We start from the raw sequence: 18,264 nt of genomic DNA on the forward strand, positions 1-18,264 counted from the left end.
GAGACTATTACTATAAAATTGTATTTAATATTTCCAAAAAAGGAAATAATCAAAACAATTCACTTAGGACTTATTAACTTATTAACTCATGGTGCAAAAAGTAGTACACCCCAATTAAAAAATGTTAGGAAAACATCCATTCATTTTTCTTAGGTTTAGTCTCTATTTTAGAGGTCGCCACAGTGGAATGAACTCCTAACTATTCCAGCATATGCTTTATGCAGCAGATGCCCTTCTAACTGCAATTGAGTCCTGGGAAACATCCATACACACTCATTCCCACACACACTCATACACTACGGCCAATTTAGTTCATCCAATTCACACCTATAGCGCATGTCTTTTTACAGTTGGGGAAACTGGAGCACCCGAAAGAAACCCACATGAACACAGGGAGAACATGCAAACTCCACACACCAGCGACCTTTTTGCTGTTGGGCGACAGTGCTAACCAATGAGCCACCGTGCCGGCTGTTAGGGAAAAATATTAAAAACAATTTTAATAAAGAGGATAAATCAAGACAATCATAAAATATTTAATCATGTTGAAATTTTGTAGTTTGTAACTTTTTTTGCAACACCTCATTTGAATGTATTATCATTCTACTGCTAAAATGTCTTTTTTTGATGAATATAACTGTTTCATGAAGTGAAATGTTTCATGTTTTGTTTAAATACACCAAAATATATTGTATTCACAAAGAAATTGATCACAATATACATTTTTTAAAGAGGGTGTAATCAAATTTTTGATGTGCGCATATTTTTAAATTTTAGGGAATACTGGTAAAAATAGCTGTTTATAGGATTTGCTGCCAACTCAAACATGACTTTTATTTCTCTCTCAATGCAATTTATTACTCAACATATGTTGTTTATAATAATTACTTTGTTGTTTTTTACATTTTTTATAACTGTTTATATAATTGTGCACTGTAATTATATAGCTATAATTATTGTAATGCAACTTATGCTATAACTATAAATATATTACATGTCTTTATCTTGTGTTCTGTATAAAGGATTTGCTGGCAGCTTAAACACGACTTTACCTCTCAATACAATTTATTACTAGACAGATGTTGTTTATAAAAACAGTATTATAAATTGTATATGTAATTATGTAATTTTTGCACTATAGTAAAACAGTTCAAACATGTAAAATTTCTCATCTTGTTCTGTCAGTCATCATCATGTCTTAACAACAAAAACAACAAAAAATAGCCATGTTCAATCAGAATTTAGGGATATACTGTACAGAATTGGATCAGTGGTTAGCACTGTCACCTCACAGCAAGAAGCTTACTGGTTTGAGTCCTGGCTGGGCCAGTTGGCATTTCTGTGTGGAGTTTGCATGTTCTCCCATTGTTGGCGTGAGTTTCCTCCGGGTGCTTTGGTTTCACTCACACTCCAAATACATGCACTATAGGTGAATTTAATAAACTAAATTGGCCGTAGTGTATGAGTGTGTGTGTGTGTGTGTGTGTGTGAATGAGTGTGTATGGGAGTTTCCCAGTGATGGGTTGAGGCTGGAAGGGCATTCGCTGTGTAAAACATATGCCAGAATATTTGGTCGGTTCTTTCTGATGTGGCGACCTCTAAAAATAAAGACTAAGCCCAAGGCAATAGATGATTATGAAAATAAGAATTGATGAAAAGCTGAGTTAGCAATTGTTTATATTATCATGTCTATGGACTTTTGGTCAGGGTAATTGTTGTTAACTAAAATCATAATCAAAAATTATTTCAGCTAGTTTCCAAGAAAATATTTCTCATTTTCATTTAGTTTAAGCTAAAACTAAAATAACTAACTAAAACTACAATATAATCTAAAATGAAATGAAGACAATAGGAATAAACACATTTAAACAACTAATGAAAAATTACTGGACTCTACAAAAATTCTGGCTTCTGAATATCTATTTATTCACTATAAAATGAAAATAGAACAATAACAATATAAAATGATCTGGTTAAAAAATAAAACATTTAACCATGAGTTAAAAACATAATCGCTAACAGAAATGAAAGATTTACATACAAGAACTAACAACAATAACAAAAATGCACAACCTAACTACAACTAAAATGACTTAAACTGAAATCAAAACGGAAACAGAAAAAAAAAAAATCCTTCAAATGATTAAAAAACATTTGGATATTTTAAAATTAGACAAAAACAATCAAAAACAAAATTCAAAAACAAACTACAAAAATCTATTAAAATGAAAGTAAAAAGAGGAATCAAAGCTCCGACAAACTCAATAATATAATATAAATTATAGAACCTAAAAAAAAACACATGCACATTAGTCATGCACACCGCGCCTAATAAATAAAAACAGCAACTTAATCAAGGTAATTAAAAAGAAATAATTAATTAACATTCCATTCAGACAATCTCCTCTAATGAAAGGTAGCACATTCCTTTCAGCTGCATTAACATTCTGCCTAAGAGCCATTTGGCTGACCTTGATCCAGAATCACGCAACGCCTGATCTCATCAGATCTCCACTGCTTCTGCAGACCCACGGAGATGACCTCAAAATCAAGAGGCAGAATTATTGATATCCACAATGCCAGCTTTATTCTCACCGTCTGACAGGAGGAGGAGATTAGACGCTCGTGTCAGTGCGTGAGGGTCAGGGACATGGTGCACAGACAGAGATGAAAATGGCAAGATATTGTGATCACAATCAACCCAAAGGGGCTCTGTTATACTTCATATATATATTCACTTCATATATGCTGCATGTCAAGCTTGAAACAAGCTTGATAAATGATTAACCAAGTATACGATAATAAATGTTTTAAGGGAAAAAAATATATTAAATCAAAGTAAAAAAAAAAAAAAAAAAAAAAAAATTCTCACATTCATTTAAATGCATTATTCTCTTCTATTCAATTATGTTCTATTCTGTTCTATTCTGTTCTATTCTATTCTATTCTATTCTATTCTATTCTATTCTATTCTATTCTATTCTATTCTACTACTGAAGATGTTAGGCAACTGCACTCTTATTTTAATGAATATTAATATTTAATAAAACTTTTTTCTTTTAATGTAAAGTATGGATCCATCCTGTCTTGTATCAAAGGTTTAGTCTGGGGGTGGTGGTGGTGTAATGGTGTGGGGCATAGTTTTTTGGGCCAAATAGTTCCAACTGAGCATCGTGTCAATGCCACAGCCTACCTGAGTATAGTTGCTGACCATGTCCATCCCATTTTGACCACAGTGTACCCATGTTTTTTTTATTCTTTTTTTTATTAAGCATTTTGATTTTAAACAAAGCCCAAGATCCACCCAGCAAAAAATGTAAAATAAAATAAAAACAGTAATATTGTATTAATAAGTACAAAATCATGATTGAAACATAAATGATACAGTCTCTCTCATATTTAACCAAAATTGTACAGTTTGTTTTTTAATGGCACCATTTATTTTGGCTGTGGTGTATTCCCAACTAATAATGTCCAGTAGATAGAGCCTCTAGGATAGATCAGTTGGAACAGACAAATCTACAGTGTACCCATCTTTTGATGGCTACTTTTAGCAGGATAACGCGCCATGTCATAAAGTGCGAATCATCTCAGACTGCTTTCTTGAACATGACAATGAGTTCACTGTACTCAACTGTACTCAACCGAGCACCTTTGCTATGTGGTGGAACGGCAGATTCATGGATGTGCAGCCGACAAATCTGCAGCAACAGCGTGATGTTATCATGTCAAAATGGACGAACATCTCTGAGGAATATTTCCAGTATCTTGCTGAATCTATACCACAAAGGTTGTAAAGGCTCTGCCCTCTTCTGAAATGGGGGAGAGGAGCAGCAGCTCATTTACATTTACAGAGACTCTGACAAAAAGAGCAGGTTTCTGCTTCCATTATTTTGGAGGTATTTTAAGATGAAACCTCACAGACACATTAAACAACATTAAGGCTTAACCCTTGTTATTCATAAAAACAAATCATTTATTAGTCTGTTAAATTAAGTTGATGATAATATACATGTTGAGTACAATGATGTTACCAAATGAAATCTGCATTTGGATTTTTATTACTTTTCTTTTTATATCACATGAACACAAAGAAAAAATGTATGACAGGATACATTTCATTCACAGTTTTTTTTTTACAATATATTTTTTTCTTTTTCAAATGTGAATGCAAAACACTTTGTAGAATGCCAACAGGTGAATAAAAGTCTCCAAGCTGCCTTTTAGCTTGAGTTGTCGGCACAGCATGGTGCATGTGTGTTTGTTTGTAATGACGTCTTTAACTTGCTGCTATCTTAATGTTATTTAAATGACAATACTGCACTCCTTTTAAAAGGGTTTACTTGCTGGTGCACATTGGCCAATTCAGCACAGTCTTCTGCTCACTGCTTCAGACATCATGCTGTGTCAATTGCTGCTTCAATTTTTAACTAGAGATGGATTTCTTTTGATGCCGTCGAACTTGCTGTTGAACCTTGCTGCTTTTAAAGACGCTTTATACAAATGCACAGTTTAAATGCTTAAGACACTTTTTTGACTGTTATCATATGCCACCTGCTGACTTGTCAGAATACAATTCAAGTCTTGTATTTCTTGCTTCATGCCTGTGCTTTGCAACACTAAAGGATTACAATGGCAACTAGCTGAAATAAAAGTTAAGTTTAAAGTTTTTTTAATATATTTTTAGATATATTTTTTTTAAATATATAGAATTGTGAATTTATTTTAATTTAATTTGAACAAATAACGTGTCTAGTTTTAAGGTTTCACACCTGTCGATCGATTGTTTTGTTCCAAAACAGCGATTGAAATTGTTACAATGTTGTTCTTTGTGCGGTTCGCTTTCACATTTACACACACACACACACGCACGCACGCACGCACGCACACACACACACACACACACACACACACACACACACACACACATATATATATATATATATATATATATATAGAGGTTTTCTGGACACTCAAAGCACTTTACACGTTATTGGGGGGATTCTCAGTGTGCATCATCCACCTGGATGATGCCATGGCAGCCATATTGCGTCGACTGCACACCGAGAGACTCAGAGACAAAGTGATGAAGCCAATTATGATATAGGGAAGGTTAAGAGGCCATGATGGACAGAGGGCAGTGGGCAAGTTTGGCCAGGATGCCAGGGTTAAACCCTTACTCTTTTTTTATAAGGACATCCTAGGATTTTTAACCACCACAGAAACAGGACCTCGGTTTAATGTCTCATCACTATACTGGGGCTTTAGGACCCACACAGACCGCAGGTTACAAGACCTGCACATCTTGTATCTTCACACCGTACACAATTGCCTTCAGATGACCCCAAAGATAAAAGTCTATGGGGATCAGATCAGGAGATCTTGGGGGCCATTCAACTGGCCCACGATGACCAATCCCCTTTTCAGGAAACTGTTCATCTAGTAAATGCTCGGCCCTGACACCCATAATGTGGTGGTGCACCATCTTGCTGGAAAAACTCAGGGAACATGCCAGCTTCAGTGCATAAAGAGGGAAACACATCATCATGTAGCATTTTCAAATATCCAGTGGCCTTGAGGTTTCCGTTGATGAGGTATGGCCCCACTACCTTTGTTGTCTATGGTGTGAAGATACAAGATGTGCAGCACCTGAAACTATGGATACTGAAAGCCTGTGCTGGCATTTCTCCTGTGGTGTTGCTATCAGTTTGTGAAGTGGGGGGGAAGAGGATTGCATTGACAATCCAACACAATGGGCAGCACATTGAACACATTTTATAAGTGGTAAGAAACTTGTTAATAACTCATAGAAGAATAAAGTTACGTTAAACCAAGCACACCAATAAGTTTGATGTGTCAAATGACCCTCTTTCTTTTAAAAAAACAAAAGTTGGACCCAAGATGGCCGACTTCAAAATGGCCACCATGGTCACCACCCATCTTGAAAAGTTTGCCCCCTCACATATACTAATGTGCCACAAACAGGACGTTAATATATCACCAACCATTTTCATTTTATTAAGGTGTATCCATATAAATGGCCCACCTTGTATACATATTATTTAGATCTGTAAATATAGTTAAACTACTGATGCTGCAAATTAATTAATTTAACATTTTACAATCTGTAGTATCACTTATTTCTGTTGCATTAATATATTCTTTTTTTTATTTCTTTTTAAACAAATTCAGTAAGGGACACTGAGGGACCCAAACATCCATTGACATCAATTTCATTATACAACTATATGAAGGCAATTATATGAAATAATTTTTCATTCATTCATTTTCTTGTCGGCTTAGTCCCTTTATTAATCCAGGGTCGCCACAGCGGAATGAACCGCCAACTTATCCAGCAAATTTTATGCAGCGGATGCCCTTCCAGCCGCAACCCATCTCTGGGAAACATTCACACACACATACACACACATTCACACACACACACTACGTACAATTTAGCCTACCCAATTCACCTGTACAGCATGTCTTTGGACTGTGGGGGAAACGGGAGCACCTGGAAGAAACCCACGCGAAGGCAGGGAGAACATGCAAACTCCACACAGAAACGCCAACTGAGCCGAGGTTCAGAACCAGCGACCAAGCAACCTTCTTGCTGTGAGGCGACAGCACTTCCTACTGCGCCACTGCCTCGCCAATAAAATAGTTTGAATTAAATAAAATAAGAATACCATTATATGTATATGTATGTATGTACATTATGTGGGTATATGGATGAACTATCCCTTTAACTGCTACTGACGCTCTAGCTTAAAGATGTCAAATGAATTAATTTCTCATTTTACCATCTGCAGTTATTTCCAAAGGATTATAAGCACATTCTGCACAGTGCCTCACAACATCATTCAAAATAATATTGAGCATAGATGTGCCAATGTCAAAAGAATGACTCATTCGGTGGAAATATTGAGAACAAAGCAAGCAGACATTCAGAAAAGTGCAGATGGCACATCTGACAATATCTCCATTCCATCAGCCAGAGTATTTCTATACAGACAAGTGACAGAAGGAGAGAAACCTTCTCCAAGTCCTAAGAGATGAGACCACTGAGTCAAACAAGACAGCAGGAATATCTAGAGAAAACTGATCCAGGCTGTCGGATTGTTAAGTTAGAAGTGCTTGGCATCTAAACACATCCCCTATGGGAGAAAAGCTGTTCAAGAAAAGCATCAAATATACAATTGAAAGCAGTGGCCAAAGACTACTGTACGCATCCGCAAAACAAAAGTACAGCTAGTTAATAAAAGTCCATTAGGAGTAAAGATGGGCAGAGGATCGCCAGTTTGCCAACAAATACATGAGAACATTATTAAAATGTTTAAAAACAATGTTCCTCAAAGAAAAATAGAAAGACATTTGGATATTTTACCTTCAACAGTGCATACCATAATTAAAAGATTCAAAGAATCTGGAGGAATTTTAGTGTGCAAACAGCCTAAGCTGAACAACCGTCATCTCCACACTGCACTGCATCAAGAATCGTCATTTATCTAAAAGCAACAACACCACACGGGCTCAGGACTACTTTGGAAAACCTTTGTCAAGTACCACAATATGAAGCTAAATCCACAAATGCCAGTTAAAACTGTACTGTGTCAAAAGGAAGCCCTATGTTAACAGCGTCCAAAATCACCGTTGACTTTTTCTGGGCTTGGAAGCGTCTGGGATAACTATCACAAAGTAGAAATGTGTACTGTGGTCAGATGAATCAATATTTCAGGGATTATTTTTAAGAGAAATGGATAGAGAATATGTGGAAAATGCGACATTGAAGACTCCGTACTGTTTCCTGCCTTAAGACTTGTTTGCAGGAAGAATGGGACAAAATTGTTCCTGAAACACTTTATCACTTGGTGTCTTCAGTGTCGAAGTGAAGTTTCAAAAATAATTTCGAGAGAAGCACGAATCTACAATCATCTAGCCAATTAGATTAACTCAAACTCACTATAAGTAGCCTAGCTAGAACTACTCCCTTACCTTCGTTTCCAAAGAAACCCCCCATCCACCCCTTCTCCTCCTTTCCTCCTTTACCACGGGGAGCTCTCGAGAACCACCTGATCTCGTACTCCCCATACATGCTCTATTGACTAGGCAGGAGCCCTGGACTCAACTATCTCTGAGCTCAGGGTTCTCTCCCGGGACAGCATGCCAAATCTGCTAACATTTGTCAAACAATATCTAAGTGTGAACTCTTTAAACGTCCTTTAAGTCTTGTGAAAATGAATGGCAACATTACAAAGTCTCTCCAAGTAGAAACATTTTGCATAAACCAAAATTGTAATACATGTTTATTTAAATATATATATATATATATATATATATATATATATATATATATATATATATATATATATATATATATAAAAAGCATGAGGAACACATTAAATAATATGCTGTTGTATTGTCTCAATAATATACAAAGTAAATTTAGAAATCCTTTACTGTGCTTTCCATTCTGTCCCAACTTTTTCTGATTTGTGGATGTCGTTTTTTTATTTAATTATTATAATTTTCTTTACCTAATTATATATATAATGACTCACTTAAAATGTAATAACAATAGTTACACTAATAGAAACTAAATGAAATTCTATTAACAGCTTCTTGACATTCAAGCCATTTGAATTCTTATGCAAATTACTTTCGCAAAATATTCAAGCACGGTCAAATTCACTTAAGACATCTTAAAAACTGTAACAGTAATAATGCAAGATGGTGTCCTTAAATGCATCTCCTATTCGAGCTGTTGTATATTTGTTCATTTCATTATATTAATTATGGAATTATGTACAAGTGGAGACCGGCTCCCTCAAGATAATGTTAATTAGCATTATTATTATGCACCGAAATGAACAAAGACTAACATGTAGCAGTAAGTTTTACTGTTGCCGTGTGATTATGAAAATTACTACAAAGAAAGATATTAAATCCGAGCCATATAAAAAAGCATATATAAAAGCAGCTTTGATGTGACTCCCTTGGCATTCACATGTCAAAACTCATGAGTCCCAGGCATGTGATTCACCCAGCAAACACTCAAACAAAAAGCCTAGAATAGAGCTGCTGTCATTTATAAGTGATAACACTCTCAATATTAAAAAGAAGCTATGATATACTGCTGGAGCATTTCAAATTGGCATACAGTATAGGAGAGATGTATAGGGTTGACTTCTGAACATGAAAAAAACAAACATATGTTGGTGCTTTAATGATACTTTAATTTCCCTGGGGATTGTTCTTTATGAAAACAGATTTCAGCTTTTCTTTTTGATGTGAAGGTCACATTGAAAATTTTTTTTTGATCATGTTCTCGTGATTGTTTTGTTTGGTTTTGCTGCTTTTAAAATAGATTTTGATAAAATCAGTTTAAATTGCTCATGACAGATATGAAAAAGGAAAATAAAAAACAAAGCATTTACTTTAAGTTAATTATATACATTTTTTATGCAAATTCAGAGTGTCATTTAGTGTGTGACCAAGTTTTTATTTATTTATTAATTTTGGACATAAACTAAAGTTTGACTATCAACACGTGCAAAATAAGACTGTGTATGAAGCTTTTATGAACATATTTCATATACACCTCTGCAGTAAACATGAATCACACAAGTACACATTCTTGTCTTCTTCAACTGAAAAATATTCATTCATTCATTCATTTTCCTTCGGCTCAGTCCCTTTATTCGTCAGGGGTTGCCACAGCGGAATGAACCACCAATTTATCCAGCTTATGTTTTACACATTGGATACAGTTACAGCCGCAACCCAGTACTAGGAAACATACACACTCATTCACACACATACACTATGGCCAATTTAGTTTATTCAATTCACCTACAGAGGGGGAAACCGGAACACCCGGAGGAAACCCACGCCAACACAGGGAGAACAGGCAAACTCCACACAGAAATGGCAACTGGCCCAGCCGGGACTTGAACCAACAACCTTCTCGCTGTGAGGCGACAGTACTAACCACTGAGCCACTGTGTCACCCTAACTAAAATATATACTTAAAATAAAAAATAAACATATGAGAAAATGAGAACACTACATGATCCCAAACAAAACGAACACATGAACTGAATTAGTTCTTCATGATCCCAAACAAAACAAACACATGAACTTAATTAGTTCTTCATGATCCCAAACAAAACAAACACATGAACTTAATTAGTTCTACTCTACTAAATTGACATGTGCCATTTGTTCAGAGACTACAATGCTTTTAAATATCATTAAATTATTATAAGACCTTTTAAACATTCTTCCTGGTTTTATAAACCAGTAGTTCTTAAAGAGCCTATTATGCAAAAAAAAGGGTCTATGTTTTATGGGTTGTTTTACTGTATTTCTTGAATCTGTACAAAATCTTAGGTGAGAATTAGCAGCTGAAAAACACAGGGGTTTCATGAAACTTTAAAATAAGATTTAGATTAAAACAATACTCAATATGACTGTTAACATTATTATCTTCATTTTGGCTTTAATAGTGTTTTAAAACATCACGAAATACTATGAAAGAGACTTTTGGACAAACAAAGCCTATTTGTAATACACTGAAAAAATTCATTGGATTTTTTACTAATTTACAATTTGTTGAGGTAAGTGGTTGCAAAACATTTATGTGGGCTGAATTTAAACAAAAAAATTATATTTAGTAATTAAATTTAGTAGCTTCAGCTCGTGTTTAGCTTATATACATTTTTTTGCAACCACTTACCTTAAAAACTTTTTGTAAATCAAATAAATAATTTCTACAAAACCTATTGATGCAGTTTCTAGGTGAAATTAACACTACAAGGACGTAAAAACCCAACCACAATTGTCTTTTTCCTCACAGATTATCAGAGGAGCAGATTACTGATAATTAAGATATATTTTACTAGCTCAGCATCATACATTGAGCTCAAAGCCATGTCAAGACTATGTATAACATTGTGGTAGCTTAATTAAGTGTTTTTTTTTTTGTGTGTGCTTGCTAATATTGCTAACACTTGCTTAGGTTCAGAGTATTTTTTATGTTGATGCATGCAAAGAAATATTGTCCTCCTGTGGATGTTTCATAAGAAATGTGTAGCAAAACTTACCAGGGAGAACATACAGTTGAAGTCAGAATTATTAGCCCCCCTGAATTATTAGCGCCCCTGTTTATTCTTTTCCCTAATTTCTGTTTAATGGAGGGAAGATTGTTTCAGCACATTTCTAAGCATAATAGTTTTAACATAACATAATAATATTTTACTAGATATTTTTCAAGACACTTCTATATAGCTTAAAGTGATATTTAAAGGCTTAACTGGGTTAATTAGGTGTACTAGGCAGGTTAGGGTAATTAGGCAAGTTATTGTATAACGATGGTTTGTTCTGTCAACTATCGGAAAAAAATTAGCTTAAAGGGGCTGATAATTTTGTCCCAAAAATGTTTTTTAAAAAATTAATAACTGTTTTTATTCAAGCCGAAGTAAAACAAATAAGACTTTTTCCAGTAGAAAAAATATTATCAGACATACTGTGAAAATTTCCTTGCTCTGTTTAACATAATTTGGGAAATATTTAAAAAAGAAGAAAAAATCAAAAGGGGGCTAATAATTCTGACTTCAACTGTATTTCCAACACAATCTCACGGCAATTAGTAACTTTTTCATTTACTGGCTAATTCGTATGAATTCGTACAATCTAATTCGTACAATTTAGTACGATTTGCTTATCCCCCAATGACGGTTGGGGTTAGGTGCCACGCCTCCTTTTTAAAATCGTATCATTTTGTACAACTGAAATCGTACGAATTTGTACGAATTAGCCACTAGTCAGCTATATATTAGGAATAAGTCTGGGCTAGGGCTGTTCAATTAATCAAAATACAATTCTGATTTTTATAATCCTATGATTATGAAAAAAACATTAATTTGTGTGTTTTGCAATAAACAAACACAAAGAATTGAGAATGAAAATGTGAAAGTGAAATCATAAATCGGAACTGTGCAGCTCTTAAAATGACAGCGCACTATATTCCTGATGCTGACTGTTTTTATTATTATTAATCAATCAAAAAAAATGCAAAAATCACTGATTGATCTTAATTATTGACCTAGCTTTAATAAGAAACAAATCAAGTTGAATTTTTGGAGTGAATATGTCTGCATGTAATAGCAACCTTATTTACAGGGAAAAAAAATTATTTGACCAAATCTTTTTGGTCATGGCCCATTTATAATATATATTTTTAAATAATCTTGATTAAAATATTTACCAAAATAATAATGATTTTGATTTCCCATAATCGAGCAATCTTAGTCTGGGTTATTTTTTTGCTGTTGTAAAATAAATGAAAAAACTCTCACCTCACTGTAATTGCCACCAAACTATCGATCCTAATATTCTGAGCAGCCACGGCAGTCAAAATGTGAGCAGCGCCGCAACCCAGCCTGGCCACGGCTCTTGCATTCTGGAGAAACACATGTAGAAAACGCTCTCCCAAATCCTGCTCGCGGCCTAAAAGGGCAGAGGGAATATAAAGAGATGAGAAAGCTTTCATTCATAGCTTATCATAATGAGATTTAGAGATGACCTGTTTTAATTTGTGGCTAGAAACCCTTTTTCAGTCATACTGAATCCATGAAGACACTCAAATGCTGGTTCTCATCTGATTCAATCAATATATAAATGAAATAAAATATCTATTCCTTTCAACTGGATTATAGTAATGAAATACCAAATTCGAACTTACAGAAAATGTACATAAAGCAGATACATTTCAATCATCATGTACATGATTGTAGACATTTGATAGTATATAAAACATACGGCATTGATTAATTAACTAAGCACATTAAATTAAATATTGCCCTTTGATTCTCGTTTTAAATATGCTTAACTATTTTTGATGTATTCATGTAATACTAAATGACATTATTCTATAACAGTTAGATTATTGTATGATAATCATTACTTTTTTGCTAAATAAACCCTTCAAATTTAATTACACTTATTTTGAGGCTTGAAAGCCCTTATTGTCTTTGACCCACAAACAAATGAATTACCATGAGTGGCTTCATTCACTCGAATTTTTTTACCCAATTTAACATACTTATTCATTCAAAAAAGACAACTGATTTATTAAAAATGCTGGCTGAACAAAACAATTGACTTTACTCAGAAATGAAATGCTACCACGCTTTTGCTTTCATTCCTTATTTGCTGATTTTTTCATTTCATACAGTGTTAAAAAGTATGTTTTTTATTAATAACTTCATCAATCTGTCATGTAGCAGAAGCAACATCGCAACTTCAGTGGCGCCCCCAGAACATTTTCATAGGGGTGGCCAGATGAGGCCACACCAAATCTTGCAGTGGCATACACATAAAATAATGTATTCAGTGTAATGTTATTTTTTTTGCTTGTGATAGATGAAATATTGTGGCTTTAATTAATTACTCTTAAATTATTGCAACTAATTTGTAGAACACAGTACATGCCATGTCCAAAATTAATGAAGATAAATGAATTAATCTATAAAACAAATGAACAAACTAAACAAAAGGTATTACTATACACACACACACACACACTCACTAATAATATCATGTATCCATATTCATTTTTGAGCCACAATATTTTAGTTTTTTTTATTGATGTACCTTTTTGCAAAATACATCCACAAAATCCCTGAGATTTCTGGCTGTTGTAAGTCAACAAGCAAAAACAGAGGTGCTGAATAAGCTAGATTTTTTAAAATTAAAAATCTCACGAACCCAAAGCTGTGCATAAATCCCACAAACAATACTAAACAACGCATGTCATAAGAACTTCACCCTTAATTTTATTTTTAAATATGTAGTAGCCTGATCAGTAAAAGCTAACGTTCTGTAGAAAAGCAAAAACATTAAACAATGCAAACCAAAAGGACCTAATTCTGAGCTGTGCTAAGTAATGTTAACACATCGAGTATTTAACTAAAAGGGTTAACAGACAGCATAGAATAGTTGTGTAGTGAAGATATGTATGTATGTATGTATGACAAACATGCCTGTTGTTGCCATTGCTGTCTGTTGAAGGTGTGTGCGTGCTGTCAACAATGATCGGGGAGGGGGAGGGGCTGTGAATCTGCTACATCATTGGCCCCAATCAATTCACAATATTTAGTGGCTGCAATTTATTTATTTATTGAAATATTGTGAACTTCCGTAAGTACATTTAAATTAATAATATCAATATTAATAATATAAAACTATAGTCTTGGTCAGAACATTTCAGTGGTCAAAACAAATCATGGAAATATCAGCAAATATGGCCATGCATACACACATAGCAAATTTCACTTCTGAGATGGCAAAAAAATTCAACTATTAAGTTAAAGAAATCTCACATTTAGCATTTGCTATATTTGACTAATTACTGTACAAAATACTCATTAAGGTTTTGCAATTTGAACTAATGCTTAAAAGATGAAGGTGTTGAGTTTTGCTCACAGTGCACTCTACACTCTCAGAAATACGCACGCTGTCACTGGGGTGATACCTTTTTAAAAGGTACAAATTTGTACCTTAAAGGTCCCTATTACAGTTTTTCTCCATTGGTTTGACTCATTTCTTGAAACAGAGATTACATTCTCAAACTTCTAAGATCATTTGGCAAAACAGTGTTACAGTTTAGCACAACACTATAGCTCACTTGCAAAAGCAAATTTCCCTCTAATTTGAACAGTCGGTGCCACAAAATGCTTCGCTCCTTTATCATTGTGTAAGCTCTGCCAGTCAAAATGTTGAGATGTTTTGTCATTATGGCAAAGAACCACTAAAATATCCCTCATGTCCACCTTAGTCTTAGCCCAGTCCTTCATTGACAATGGTTACTGTACTGTTTTTGTCTAGCTAACAGAATACAATTGTGTATTAAACTGAAAAAAACAAAGAGGATTTTAAGGTAAGAGTAGCCTCCAAGGTTTGACGTCACACATTACACTCATACTGCCAAGGAAATGATAACTCCTTTTGTTATTGTAATAATCAACTACACACAAAATAACTTCCATATATCAGAGCAAAAAGAATAAATAGCTGTAATAAACTGTAATCAAATGTTTCAAGGATTCACCTACTGTATGGTATTCATGGTCTTGACTAATTTTGACAATTGAACAGACTATTGTGCATGTAATGACATATACAATGAAATGACGCTGAAACATTTTGGAGAGAACAACCATTAGACTGTGAATTACAGATCAGTTTAGATCAACAAGATCTATACACTTGAAAATTGCGCTAAATGTCGGCTATCTGTACATTGTCATTTGCAATTTGAAGAAATAAATGAGAAATTTAATTCTGTTGTGAGCAATTGCCAATGGTTTGGAGGTTTGTCCATGTTGTTTTAAGAATGTAATTTCTGTTTCAAGAAATCAGCCAAACCAATGCAGAAAAACTGTAATAGCTTAAGGGTACATATTGGTACCTAAAAAGTACAAAAGTGTTCCCCCTTAAACTTTTAGTTACTAATATATACGTTTGAGGTATCAATATGGACCCTTTACTACAAATGTGTACCTTTTATCTTTTGAAAAGGTATCACCCCAGCTTGCGTACTTTTATTTCTGTGAGTGTAGTAGTGTTTCCACGTCCACTATTTTTAAGGGTCTTGTCTCATAAATCAATCAAATTTATGGAGTGGAAAGACAATGGGTAGCAATATTTTGGTAGCATTTGAATTTATTTCGGTTTATAATAATCTACTGTAGTTCTTGTTTGTGTTTTTTTAAGATATGGCAACACAAAGAAGCCAAGACTTGTCTCTCCTCAAGAATTTCTAGCTTATTATTGCAATCATACTCAAAAGAAGAGCAAAAAATCTCAGATATGGATTAAAATATGTCACAAACAAGTTGTTCAATTCAATTCAGCACACACCAAGCATAATTTTTTTCAGTGTGCTTGACAATAAGTCATTTTTCAGAAGTTAATTATTGAACTGTATGTGTACGAAACAATATTAAGCACAAAAAGCTGAACTGACAACCAAACTGTGTACATGCTACAGTATTTATGCTATAAGTGCATAAGCATATCAGAGTATACAGAAAGCACAAGGCATCACGACTAAATCAATAACTGCCTGTTTTATTCCCTCCTGAGCTTTAGCTTGTCACATAACAATATTTGGGAGCCTCCTGCTTGCTGGCATATCTGGCAACAACCCCAGCGACTGCAGATGCACTCAGCCCCTACTGCATCAACTACAGTTGTAGCTCCTGGTCTATTTTATGTAAAGGGGATGAGGGCGGAGGTAAGGAAATGACAAATTACTCCTTATTGTCCCAATGGCCCTGTTACCCTGTGCTGGGTCTAACAGAGCGTGCATCCTCTTGTCAGTAGCTGTCACCTGTTATATTCACACTCCCTCTTGTCGGCTGATGACTGAAGCCCAGCGGGAGTCTGATGCAGGGAAGGTTTTGCTTGGAAGGAAGGGAACGGTTACTGTGAGATGCAGGTGTAAGCTAGCTTTTTGATGCTTTACTTCCTTTGATCTCTGGAGTTTTTAAATTCAGACTGGGCTGAATCTCTGAGTTTTACAATCCACCAGAGGGAAAGAACTTGTAGACCCAGGAGGTTAATTTAGTGACAGGCTAAATAAAAACACCCAATTGATTTGTTTTCCACCTTATTTTTTTTTTGCACTGTGGAAGTAAATGGGCTTCTGTGAATGGGCCAGACTTTCAATTTAGTATAGCTATTATAAAGAAATAATGACAAGACTATCAATGTGCAGCTAATGATACAGCTTGACCTTTTGACCCCACTTTACAGATTTTAAGACAGATTAACTGCAACCATGTATATTACCAACAGCATTTCAGATTTTTTAAAAAGTCTTTAAAGTTATTTGAAGTAAAGTGACAATAAACAAATAATTGATTTGTGAAATCAAGTTTTTTTGTGGTATTTATTAGATTATTATATACACCTTGTTGACAGATTGGTAAAACCTTGACTTTAAGTCTAAAGCGTATGGCGCAAAAGCATTAAGGGCATGTCTGAATCCACTTTTACTATTTTAAAGATGGAAAAATATGGTTTATTCTCTTATGGGTGTGTTTTGAGCATAACATTAAACCAATCACAGTCTCATCTGACCATCTGCGCGAGGATAAAGAGAGACCTCCTCCATTCGGCCTCTTTACTTCCTCTTTACTTTACTTTTAATCTTAACTTTACTCCTTTATTTTCTTGGATAAGGAAATGGTGTTGTAAGCACTCCACTTAAGACATCCGTTTGCCTACACTTAATTTAGTTTGTAAAGCGCAAAGATTTGTTTCAAAAGTATTTCTAAAGTCAATTCTTATTTCCAGCAAACAAATAAATTAACAATAATAACAAGTTATATCCAAACACTTGTCCTATTCTTATGCCACATATGGTGATGAATACATCTCCAAAACCCAACAGGTGAACAAATATGAACAGTTTTTTTAATAAAACAAATATAAATATGCATATAATAAAAAATACTGTTAATTATAATAATAATAATAACAATATATAAATGCAAACATTCATGAATGAACTGAAAAAAGACTCCTGAGATGAAAAAGGCATGGAGGCAGTGTTTTTATATTTATGTAGAAAATAATCATTTTTATAACATTTTAGTCCTTGAATTTTTTTCGGAGGTAAAAATATTTGTGTATTGCTGGACATTATGAGTGTATTAAGTAATGCGTAAATGTTTGGAACTGCAGAGCTCTGTGCTGGACTTAAGATCAGGTTTTAGCTGGTCAATAGCGCAGTCTGTTTCAGTTCTTCAAACAAGCACTGCACTAACAAGCAACCAGCACAACCATGAGTCTACAAAGTGTTGCAAATGGATTTGCCATTTAAACAACATGGCACAAAACGTGAAAATTACTGTTGCGCTGGTCTGAAAATAACAACAAACCGCGCCAAACATGTGTTGCGCCTTATTGAGCCGGGTGTATGATAGGGCCCCTAGTGTTTTTTAAGGATTGTGAAGAACTATAAAGATAAAATGTCATAAACTTTTGGTAATTGATTATAATATTGACAATTAAGGAAGGAATGGTAATGATAATTAAATAATGTTTTGGAGCTGCACAGTAATGATTAAATTGTGTCTTTTAATTTGTCATTAATTGATTCTTGTTCTAAATATGCTTGACACTAATATTTGGTGCATTGTTGTTACACAAAATTATATTTTTAGGTATGTTTTCTGTAATTCAAGTAAATGT

The 18,264-nt window shown here is 34.3% G+C and overlaps 1 protein-coding gene across 7 annotated transcripts in view; it reads right to left on the reverse strand.

The window, feature by feature from the left end:
* Positions 1-18,264, reverse strand: part of eys (eyes shut homolog) — a 522,196-nt gene that overhangs the window by 71,048 nt on the left and 432,884 nt on the right. For all 7 annotated transcript variants that reach the window (XM_073920212.1, XM_073920209.1, XM_073920210.1 and 4 more), the window contains one exon: positions 12,360-12,510. In XM_073920212.1, coding sequence (XP_073776313.1) covers positions 12,360-12,510 — 151 coding nt within the window. The remainder of the gene's footprint in view (positions 1-12,359; positions 12,511-18,264) is intronic.

This window comes from Danio rerio, chromosome 13 (genome assembly GCF_049306965.1).
Source record: "Danio rerio strain Tuebingen ecotype United States chromosome 13, GRCz12tu, whole genome shotgun sequence".
Lineage (NCBI taxonomy): Eukaryota > Metazoa > Chordata > Actinopteri > Cypriniformes > Danionidae > Danio > Danio rerio.